Source organism: Protopterus annectens, chromosome 1.part0 (assembly GCF_019279795.1).
Source record: "Protopterus annectens isolate FY-2018-M chromosome 1.part0, PAN1.0, whole genome shotgun sequence".
NCBI classification, from domain to species: domain Eukaryota; kingdom Metazoa; phylum Chordata; order Ceratodontiformes; family Protopteridae; genus Protopterus; species Protopterus annectens.
In genome coordinates, this window is record NC_056725.1 from 1,306,962,245 (window position 1) to 1,306,974,594 (window position 12,350).

At 43.4% G+C, this 12,350-nt stretch overlaps 1 protein-coding gene across 1 annotated transcript in view; it reads right to left on the minus strand.

The window, feature by feature from the left end:
• Window positions 1-12,350, minus strand: part of LOC122801558 (SUN domain-containing protein 2-like) — a 500,184-nt gene that overhangs the window by 22,842 nt on the left and 464,992 nt on the right. The window contains exon 9 of the mRNA XM_044071033.1: window positions 2,799-2,891. Within this exon, the coding sequence (XP_043926968.1) occupies window positions 2,799-2,891 (93 nt within the window). The remainder of the gene's footprint in view (window positions 1-2,798; window positions 2,892-12,350) is intronic.

Below are 12,350 nucleotides of genomic sequence, written 5' to 3' on the forward strand. Positions count from 1 at the left end.
CTGACTAATGAAAGTATCTCTCTTGAACAGTTCTTTTACTGACTACTTCACTTTTAAGTGTACTATTTTACGTGGAAAGAAAGCCTTCAATCGCTACTACTTGAGCAAAACATCAAACAGTGCCTTCCATAATCCTGGGTAGTAGAAGGAAAGACCAACCAACCCATTCAGGAGAGTCCTTGAGAATCCTGCTCTACTCTGTGCACAATGCATGCTGAAGTCCCTAACAAATGTGAAAGAACTGCACCAATTAGTACCGGTGATGCAGTCGATTTTCTGCTGAAGTGTGGCTTTACTGCACCCTGCAGACTTCTGACATGTTTTCAAAGCAAAATAAAGTGCAATTCTGTAACCATATGACTGAAACATGCTTATCTACTGGTGTGCCTTGTTTACCTTTGACAAAGCAGAAATAAACCACTTTAAGTAAAAATCACCATATTTCCTCCAAAACAAGGATATCCTTTACAGCTTCTTTCACCAAATGAGTCGGACCCTGTCTCAATAGTTCAGATGAAATGAGATTAGGCAATGAAGAATTCTTTGTGGGAAGACCTACTACCTTCAGAATGTGGCCAAATAAGACCACACCTAGAAACTACTGATTCCTTGTGAAGATGCATGAACTTGGAGAACCATTATGCATGGAGAATACCAAACCACAGTCAAGAATGTAGTGGCACTTTTGGGCACTGTCAGCTGTGGTGACTTTGCCAGCATCCGACTGGCAACAGTGTGAAGGCTGAAGCTTTTTCATGGAATACTCCTCTTCTTTGGGGGTTTGCTAGGTCCAACACAAGAAGGGGTGAAATTAGCAGGAAGGGAATCACAAAGGTCCCTCTAAAGAGGTAAGGCCATACTTCCTCTGAAGGAGACTACTAACCAGGTGAAGGGCAAACATGCTGAACAGCAGCATATCCCCCCCCAAAATAAGATGTACATAATCTTTTTTCTGAGTTGAAAATTTACAAAAGGGCACACTGGATACTAAAGTGCAGGCTTGTAGGCAGGATGTCATGGAAACTCCATGCTGAACCCAGAATCAAGGTAAGTCCTTGAGCTTCTTCAGCACGTGCTTCATTAGGTGTGCCTAGAAATGAGAAAACTGAGATGAGTAGCAGAATGCCCTGTGCCCCAGAACAACAGAGGTGTAAACACTCTTGCCTCAAATATTTCAAAGATCTGAACACCTTGCTAAGTGGCAAGGTGACAAAAATGCTGACGAGACCTAAATTGGACCAAAAAGAACAGGAATGGTTAAGGAGTCAGCAGTGGATTTAGGAAGATCTGCCCATGCATCTTGCAAAAGCCAATGGTCTTTCTGAAGGTTCATGAGACACAGTATTACGCTGCCACCAGGCTGCACTGATAGCATAGTTAATGATCAACTCCAGGGAAGAATGATTCTGGGCTCCTCTAGCTTCAACTCTGCTAGGAGATTTGGGATGGGGACACAGGGCATAGCCTATCAGCCTAAGATTAACTCCACATGAAGAATCATCAGTAAAGATATGGACAAGCAATAACTGTCAGTGACTGTTTCAGACAGTGGCCTCATGATCCTACAAACCCTCATGACTTTTCAAGAGCTAGCAAGTACAAGGTCAACTACCCCTTACGCATTAGCTTACAAAGTGACAGACTGGTGCAGAATGGCAAGCCAGCCAAGACAGTATGGTGTGGGGTGCCCAAGCCTGCCATGGACTTCAAACAAGGTCACTAACAGCGAACCCCATATATGTAACTCAAGCTTTCACCAGATGTCAAACACCTGACTGATGGCAATGGGTTAAGGAACAAGCAGTACCATGGAATGACCAAAATGTCCCTCCCCGACCAGGGACTGTACACCAGTGAACAGACTGGGGCAAGTCCCTGATCTTGAGTACCACCAATCTGTGACCACAAGACAACACATTGATTACCAGGTAAAGACTTGACATCAATGGGTCCAATCTTGCAAACAGAGCACAGCATGAACCTGCAAGGACTGCACTCCTGAGGTCAAAGCTGTGGGTGCACCTCCTCCACTCCCTTGACTGAGGCAGAAGATAGGCTCAAGGGGTCACAGTCTCAGTCACAGCACCCACAGAAACGGGGGCGGGGGTAGGAGTGGATACCAAACATCAAATTACTTTGAGGAGGCCCAGGCCTGAACTTGGCCTTCAAGTGCATATCTTTACGGGGATGCTATAAAATATGCCTGGGGCTATAAGAAGAATCTTTTTCTAGTCTGGACCACCATCATTTTTGCAGAACAGGCTGGCTACCTTTCTTACTTTCAACAGTCAACAAATGGGCTGAATATGGTACTTCCAGCAATTCTAAATGCTGTTTCTCTCTGAAACTGTACACAAACTTATAGTGCGTCTCTTGACTGGTTAATCTGACAGCCACAAAGATACTTAATATAATGCTTAAGCACATACTTTACTGACAACAGCAGCATATCAATAGCTGAAATATGAAGGAAGCAAAAAAAAAAAACTGTAGGCTACAGATATACTTATGTAACTGGCCCCATACAACACAGTACAAGTCAAGTGGGTGCAGACACAGCCATCCCTGGAAAAGGGATTTTGTAGAAACAAATTGCTGAATGCTGACTGGTACAGAAATAATAGAAAACAAAGGTCTTGTAATGTTGAGAATCCTCCCTGATATCTACAATACTGATACTGTTACAGAAAGCCCTATTCTGAAAATCTTACTTGCAAAGACTGAACTGAGAGTAAGGGAGTTGATAAACAGTGAAGCAAAAATTAAAAAAAAAAAATATATATATATATATATCATACCTGCACAGGGAAAGTCTGAATTGGATTCCCTTCTTCACTGTAGGTAAACTGTCCAAGAGGAGTTCCTTGATGATCAGTTTCATTCTGCAGACCCTAAAAAAACAGTGCACAGAAAAATGAAGCGTCATTGAAATTAGATAAAGTGATATACTAAGGCTAAAAGCAATGCTTATGCTAAGATGCAATGGCACAAAAATTATGCTTCTATGTAGAATGAACTGTAACAGACAAGGACATAAACCCTGATATATAGAGACCACTCAATATTAGGCCCAAGGCTCAAAGACCAACAACATCAATGGCCAAAGTGGCACCAAAGGACTGGATGCTAGCATTGTCCTTGAGTTGCTGACCATACAGATTGGGATTGAAGTAACCACAGGGACCAAAAATGGGACCAACACTAAAAATGCAGACATCTGTGGGACAGTTGCACTGGAGATGACCAGTACCACAGCATCTGCTGACAATGGTAGCAGCTGCAGTTGGATGCTACCAGTTTCCTGAGTAACTGGTATCCAGATAGGGAACTATAAAGAAAGAAGCCAAAACAAAGGTATACAGAACAGAATCTCTCTTTACTCAGAAGACAAAGGAAACTAGGATTAAGCGTGTCAACATTCTGGCTGGCAACAAAGCCGCCATAATCTTGGAATAATAGTCAATGTAGACCATAACACTTCGATCTATTACAAAACATAAAGCAAACAGACCTAGAGCAGGAAGACCAGAGGACAATAGCTTGACTAATTTAGCATCAGATGGACAAACGTTGGTATCTGGAAAGTTAGAGAGGTTGAGGGGCCTTGTCCTTGATAATATTAGCGGTCTCACTGTTACAGATTACTTCAGAGGATGCCACAGTTGAAGATGAACAATCTCTACGTTCCCTTCTCAGATTTTTGGCAGTAGCAGATTTGGAGCATGAATAAATGGGACTTTATTTCTACATCTACCCTTAGAATGATGAAATTCTGCAGAAGGTGGCGGCTCCCTTTAAACATTGTGTCCTTAGGCAGCAATTCTTTTAACATTAACTCATCGCAGATATCTAGTTTCACCTGCCAGGACTAGCACAAAAAAGAAGTTGTGCTCTTACCATAATGTTCCATCTGTGTTCTCTATCTTCTTGACTGATGGGTTTGGTTCTGACCTCTTGGAACAGACTTGGTCATTATACATAGCTAATGCCAGCAAAAAACTCTTGAGCTAAGGCTCTACCCACAATGCCTCTCTCCCTGTTACATACTAGGAAACTATCTGAAGTAAGAAAATACAGAAGCCCTTTCTAAGGTATAACCCTATGATATCCCAGGGTCTAGGTCCAGACCTCCAGGTGTCTTTCAGAGGGGGCAGGAGGGTGGGATGTCAAGAATGAATGAAGAATGACAACACAGATGGAATGTTATGGTAAGAACGTAACTTCTTTATCTGATGTCAATCTTCATTCACTCTTGATTAATGGGACAGAGTCACTAGCTACTTTAGATGTTGGGAGGCCCTAAGAAAGGATATTCCTGAGCACCATACAGATAAAGGATGCTCTTCCCCACAGACCATATCTAACTTGCAATGAGTGATAAAGGTATGCAGAGTAGCCCAAGTTGCAGCTGCACATATGTCTTCCATAGAAGCCCTGGAATGGAAGACAGCTGAAGTGGAAACAGATCTTGTAGAATGAACTGTAACAGTAGTTGACAGCTTAAGTTTATTTTGTTCGTATACAAAGGTAATACAGTCTTCTCAGTCATTTTGACAGTGACCTTTGATATAGGCTTGCCCAATCTGGGTTCTGAAAATGACAGAAATAGTTGGTCTGATTTTCTGTAAGATTTAGTTCTGTACGTAAAAATGTAATTGTCTGTGGACATCTAACAAGTGTAGACAGTTCTTTCCTTTGTTCGTAAATTTTGGGAAGAAAACCATTAAGTCTATGGACTGGTTGATATTAGACTCTGATATCACTTTGGGAAGGAAGGATTGGTTCTCAGTGACGCTCTTTGTGTGAAACATCCATACAGCATTTTTCACAAAGAAAGTCTAACACTGAAATTCTCCTAGCAGACATGACAGCCACTAGGAAGAGAGTCTTCCAAGATAAGAACTTGAGGTCGCAAGTGGCTGCTGGCTCAAAGGGCTGTTGAACTAGACATTGTAAGACTAAGGTCAAATCTTATGGCGCTGCAGGGTCCTTGAAAGGGGGTTTTAAATGTAGGATACCTTTAAGAAAAATTTTGCATAGATGAGTCATCAAGGAATGGTCATCAAAACAGTTATAAAAATTTGAAATGGCAGCCAAATGAACCTTAACAGTAGATGTAAAAGCTCCCTTTTCAAACAAGGTAGCTAAGTATTCTAGCATCTATATTACATAACCGAACTTTTAAAAGTTGGAACGTCATATGGTCGACACCATATGATCGAAGTTTTAAAGGTTCAAAAATGTAATACAAAAAAAATAAACAAAAGAAAAAACCTACCTGAACAGTTTAAGCAGGGGGGACAAAGCCCTCCTGCATCCCCCACAACCCCCCACTCTTTAAATTTACCAACTTCGAGATCACACTACAGTGCAGAAAAGGGAAATCTTCCCACTTCGCACTGTACAGAGATCTCCGTTGAAACTTTAGAACTTTTAAATGTTCAATCATATGGTGCCAACCATATGATGTTCGAACTTTTAAGAGTTCGATAACTTGATATAGACCCAGTAATTTAGTACTCTGTTAACTTACGCAGAGAAAAGGTCTATATAATTTGCAGTCACCCAAATTGAAAATCTTCTCCATTTGCTTAGATAAAGCTTCCTGGTGGATGGTTTATGGGAAGCCAGAAGTATCTTTTGCACTGGAAAGGGCAAATTATTCAGCCTGGCCATTACTGGAATTGGAGGAACCAAGCAGTCAGCCTGAGATATTGAAGATTGTGATGCACCAGGCCCTGAGGGTGAGAGAGTAGGTCTGGAGCTGGGTCCAAGACTCTTCAGGCAGTGAAGCAGATGAGGCCAAAGAAAAGGGAACCAGACTTGACTGAGCCAATAAGGAGCAATGAGAATCACTTTGCTTCTCAACCGCTGGCCTTTCCTCAGAAATTGGGGAATCAGTAGAATTGGAGGAAAGGCACACAGAAGTTGCGGGGGCCAATCTAGAAGTGCATCTCTCAGGGACTCCCCCCAAGGGGAGATTAGGGCAAAGAGCTACTGCATTTGTGGTTTATGGGAGAAGCAAACAGGTCACAGCAAGGCTGACCTCATCAACAAAAGATCTTCATCGCTACTTTGGGACTGAGAGACCACTCGTGAGGCAGGAGGATACATCTGCTCAGTTTGTCCGCAATCACATTGGAGTTCCCCAGGATATGCGTTGCTATCTCAGAAAGTGGTTGCCCATTGCCATATCCTTAGACCTTCCCGATAGAGGGTAAGACTTGGTTCCCCCCTGTTTGTTGATATACCAGACTACAGACATGTTGTCTGACTGGACTGCAATTGTCGCCGAAGGAAGGGGAGCCTGGAATGCTTGCAATGCTAAAAGCACTGCCCTCAATTCTAGGGTGTTGATGTGTAAATTGGCCTCTTGTGGGGACCAAGTGCCTTGAACAGTCTTTCCCAGAAAATGCCCCGCCACCCCATCTGGGGAGAGTCCATGGTTACTACGGCCTTGGATTGAGAGGGGGAAAAGGAATGACCCCATAGATTCTCTTCTGGTTTCATCTACCAAGACAGATCCTTCTTGCAGTGATTTGTTAAGACTGGATGGGACAAGGGGTGCATTAGAATTAACCACTGTGATGCCATGAGCCATTGAAGCAGCCTCATGTGATACCTCACTAGGGGAGCTGATGTTACTGTTGCCACCGAGGATCCCAGAACTTGTAGTACCACAGAAGCAAGAACTCTGTTTTGGGAAAGGATCGCCTGAAGTTGCGTCCTGAGTTTTAACAGTCTGTGGGAGAGGAAAGGAGGCTATGCAAGATATTGTATTTAACCTTGCTCCAATGAACTCCAGATCTTGTGTGGGAGTCAACTGAGACTTTTCTTTGTTGACTGAAATGCCTAGTGTCTCGGCAAGTTGTAGAGCAAAGTCTATGGCATAAATCAGCAGATGCCTGGAGGCGGTGGTGAGGAGCCAGTCATCTAGATATGGAAACACACGGAATCCCTGTAGTCTCAAATAAGCTGCTACAAACTGCCATGCAATGGGTGAACACCCTGGGGGCTGTGGTGAGACCGAAGGGCAGTGCTCAAAACTGGTAATAACTAGCTCCTAGCCAGAAGTGGAGATACCTTCTGGAGCGTCTGTCCATTTTTATGTGGTAATACACATCCTTAAGATCTATAGAGCACATCCAATCTTCCTTCTCTAGAAAGGGAAGGATTGACTGAACCATGACCATCTGGAATTTTGACTGTTGTACAAATTTGTTAAATAGGCTGAGATCCAAGACTGGTCTCCAGTCCTCTGTCTTTTTTGGCACTAAAAAGAATCTTGAGTAGAATCCGGATCCTATTTGGCCTGGTGGGACTACTTGGATGACTCTCTTGAAGCAGCTTTTGAATTTCTAGTGCTGCTAGATCCTTCTAAATGGGTGGAACATCGAGGATTCCCTTTTGAGACTTTGGGCAATGACTGAAGGGAATACAGTAACCTCTGGTAATTATTCTCTGCACCCAGGTATCCGAGGTAATTGAAAGCCATGCTGAATGGTGCAGAGAGAACCTTCCCCCTACTTCTTCCAGAGGTGAGCAATCGGGCCTCAGTTTCAGGAGTGCTGAGTGTTGTCCAGGAAAGGAATTTCTTGAGCCCTGGTGATGCGGACCCCCTCTGTCATGGGAGGGGCGTCCTCCAGAAGAATCCCCCCTCCCCTCTGCCCCAGGAGGAATAGTTGACACATGTCCTGAAAAGGCCCTTGGGACTTCTTGAACCACGTTTTTCCACTCCTCTGATTCCTGGAGTAAGGTTGTTGAGAAGCGGAAAAACGAAAGCCCACAGCAGAAAGGGTCTTTGTCCTTTTCACACCTGGCTAGTGTGTCTATAACTTTTGGGCCAAACAAGGGAGTACCATCAACAGGAGCTTTGATAAAGAAAGCATACCTCTCAACCTGGAAGCATCAAAAATCTGGACAAGGCCCATGAAATATAGGTACAACTCTGTATGCTGATTAACATCTAATTTGCATACATACTTATGTAATCCCACCCAATCCAGTGGAATTGTGGGATACCAACTTTCAAACGCAAACTGAAGAACAGACCACCAAAATATGGCACAGCACCAGAGTCCCCTGCAGCCATTCCAATGTCCCATTACCTGGCGATTTCTCCCCATTTACCATAAACACTAATCTGCGCCTACTGCTTTACTTCTACATTCATTATTTGGATTTTATTTTTACATTTTGCAGCACAACAATGCACAAAACACTAACAGACATCTGCTAAACAAAGCAATACTGTCTCGCAATGAAAATAGACTTGGCATTAAAACTTCTCTGCCCTTGAAACTCACATTCATTGAAATAGCATTGAAACCCACACACCCCATCCAAAGAAAATGCATCTAGCCAGTGGTGGATAAAGACTACCTTTTGGAAAAATCTGAGATGAAAGCTGCTCTTCCTTAATTAAAACTTTGATGAAATAACTTATTAGTAAAGCACAAACATATCTCTCTCTGTCAATTTTGCAGACCTACATATTTTGAAACATAATTCATTCTAAATAAGGCACTGCTATTAACCATGTAATTTCAGGAACATAATAAAGATCCCTGATTGAGTTTGTCATTTCTGGTATTCCTAGGTATTTTGTGATCAGTTATCCAGGCAAGCACACCCACCCACATAAAAATAACACTACCATTAGAATACCTATGTTTAAATATTATTACAGCTAGGAAAATCATTTTTTGGAAAGCAATCTGTTGGGTAGAGCTTAGTGGCAGGGACAAGGTTAGGATTATAACATGAGTAAGGATGAACCTGAAGGCATTGGTTCCCTGTAAACCACACACACACACACACACACACACACACACACACACACACACACACACACACACACACGTTCAATGAAGCAGAGTTGCAAAGCAGTTACAATATAATAAGTCTGCAGCTCATGGCAGTACCAGAAATGAGAGTAGCAAAAAAGTACAGTTTTGTACCTACTATAAATGTAGATGTTAGAGTGCTAATACAGCTGCAGTAATCACAGATGGGTTCTCTGCCGTCAGGCGGTCCCTCGGTCGGCCGAATTCCAAAGTCTAGGTCCGGCGTCGGTTGCTGTCGCTTTCTCTCCTGACGTCAGTGAGGCCGGAGTATATAAGACACAGCCAACACCATGTTCTTCAGTCTTTCTTGCCCCAGATGTCAGGTGCCCCCAGAAGGAAGGCAATACATAAATTATGTTTCTATGTATATACAAGCAATGCAATATAATCCAAAATCAGTAGTTGCAAGCAAATAAACCATAGAAGGATAACCCAGTCAGGTTGTATGAAGATGGTGTTAGGCCCCATGCCTTTACCCAGTGGGGAAGGAGGGAGGGAAACCTGTACTGCAGCTGTATTAGCACTTGAACATCTACATTTATGGTAGGTACAAAACTGTACTATGTTCATCGTGCATACAGCTGCAGTAATCACAGATGGGTAGAGTCCCAAAGCTACGCACAGGGTGGTAGGTACTATGAGGAACTGGGCTGAGCCAGAATGCCCTGCAACACAGCAGTGGCAAAGCCTGCTCTAGTTCTGGAATATAAAGGCAGGTGGTAGTGTTTTGTGAAGGTATGTACAGAACTCCAAGTGGCTGCTTCCAAAATATCTTTGGTAGGAACTCCTCTGAGGAAGGCTGTAGAGGTAGCTGTGGCCCTGGTGGAGTGAGATCAGATACCTGTAGGGACAGATTTCCCATGATAGGAATAACAAAACCGTATGCAGTGGCCTATCCACTTTGAAATAGTCTGTTTGGTAACTGGCTTCCCTTGAGCCCCTACAGCATAGGACACAAAGAGTTGTTCTGATTTCCTGAAGGACTTTGTTCTGTCCAAATAACGTAGCTGCCTATGGATGTCTAAAGAGTGTAGCAGCCTTTCCCCTTTGTTTTGAGGATTGGGGTAAAAGGTAGGTAGGTGTATGGCTTGATTTAAAGCTACCCTGGATACCACTTTAGGCATAAATGACGGGTTGGTACGAAGGGAAACCCTGTCCTGATGGAAAATGAGAAAGGGCTGCACCGCCATGAGGGCCTGTAGTTCCGAAACCCTACGAGCTGAAGTGATAGCCAGAAGGAAGGCTGTTTTCCAGGACAAATATTGCAAATCTGTTGAGGAAGCTGGTTCAAAAGGGGGCAATGTTAATTTTTCTAGTATGTAATTAAGATCCCAGGCCGGTATTGGTTGTTTCCTTGGTGGTCTTATATTCTTAGCCCCTCTGAGGAACTGTCGTAAGAGTGGGTGAGAAAATAAAGGAGGATCCGTGTTGAATTCTGCAGAAATGGCTGAGGCATGGATTTTTATGGAAGAAAATGATAGTCCACTGTTCAGCAGCTCTGTTAGATACTGTAATACCTGAGGCAAGTTCAGTTTTCTAGGGTCCTGGCCTTTTTTCTCATTCCAAGCGCAAAACCGCTTCCATTTTGCGGAGTAAGCTTTTCTAGTAGATGGCCTTCTGGCCTCCAAAATGACATCCTGCACCTCCTTGGAGAGTAGGGTCTGTTGTGGTGTTAAGGAATTTTCCATGCAGCGAGATTGAGTGTTTTCAGCTGACTGTGAAGAGTTTTGTAACTGTGCTGAGTCAGCAGAAGAGGCATTAGAGGTAGGGACCAGGGAGGAGTATGTGTTAGGCTCCTCAGGAGTGGGTACCAGTGTTGCCTTGGCCAATCTGGAGCAATCAGTATCATCTTCGGTCTGCTCTTGCTTTCAAAAGCACCTTGGGCAGAAGAGGCAGAGGTGGGAATGCGTAAACTGTCCATGTTGTCCAACTGAATGAAAGGGCGTCCACTCTCCAGGCCTTTGGTTGAAAAGTCCTTGAACAAAACTTTTCCAATTGATGATTCCTGTGGGAGGCAAAAAGATCTATGTCTGGCCTCCCCCATGCTTGGATTATCTCTGTAAACACCTGAGGATGTAACTTCCATTCGTGTGGATCGGTCATATTTCTGCTTAGATTGTCTGCCAGCGTGTTTTCCAATCCTGGCAAGTACTGTGCTTGAAGTTCAATTTGCCATTCCAGAGCCAAGTTCCAAAGAGTCACGGCTAGTCTGCACAAGGGGTATGAATGTGTTCCTCCTTGTTTGTTTATGTACCACATTACTGTGGTGTTGTCTGTACTTATCAGTAACTGTCCTGGATGTAGGAAGTCCTTGAAAGCTGTAATTGCATTTATTACTGCTAGCATTTCTTTTTGATTGATGTGAAGGTGCCTTTCCTTTTGGGACCATTTGCCCTGAATGCACCTGTCTGTCATGTGCGCACCCCAGGCGTAATCTGAGGCGTCTGTTGTGATGACTTGCTTTGCTTGAGGCTTGCAGAATGGGAGGCCTGTGTTTGCTTGACATGCTTGGGCCCACCATAGAAATTCCTTTTGCAAACATGGAATTATTGGTATTATTGTTTCCAAACTGTGGCTGTGTTGAGAACATAGGTTTTTTAGGTACCATTTAAGTTTCCTCATATGCAGCTTTGCACATGGGATTAAAAGAATGCAAGATGCCATGAAGCCCAGAGCCTGCAGGATTTTCCTTGCAGTAAGCCTGGTACATTTTGCTAGTATTTTGAAGTACTGAGTTAGTTGCCCCTGTTTTTCTGGCGTAAGATAGGCCATCTGGGTGTTTGTGTCCAAGTTGGCACCCAGGAAAGTTATTTTCTGAGATGGAGTTAGCCTGGATTTCTCTTTGTTGATGGTGTATCCCAGAGAATGCAGTAACCGTGTTACATATGCCAGATGTTCCAGAAGTATGTGCTTGCTGTCTGCTTGGATCAGGCAGTCGTCCAAATAAGGGTAAATTTGTATCCCTTGAAGTCTGCAGTAGGCAATCACTGATGCCAGGCACTTTGATACTCTGGGCACTGTAGATAAGCCAAAGGGCAATGCAGAGAATTGATAGTGGATTGAACCTGCAAGAAATCTGAGGTATCTTCTGCAGCTTTGTCTGATTGGGACATGCAGGTATGCCTCCTTGAGGTCCAATGTTACCAGCCAAAACTCCTTGCCCAGCATGGGAAGAAGCTGCTGTAATGTGAGCATCTTGAATTTTGGTACGAGTAAAAATGTGTTTAGGATGGATAAGTCCAAAATGGGTCTCCAGTCGGTTCCTTTCCTTGGTACCAGAAAAAGTCTTGAATAAAAACCTTGACCTTGTTCATGAGTAGGTACCTCTTAAATAGCTCTCATTCTTATGAGCTTTGAAATTTGTAGTTGTGCCTCTGCCCTTTGATTGTGTGGCAGGTTTGGCATGCCTCTCATTTTTGGAAGTGTGTGGAATTGAAATTTGTAGCCACTGTTTATAATGTCCAGGATCCATTTGTCTGTTGTGACAATATGCCAATTTCTTGC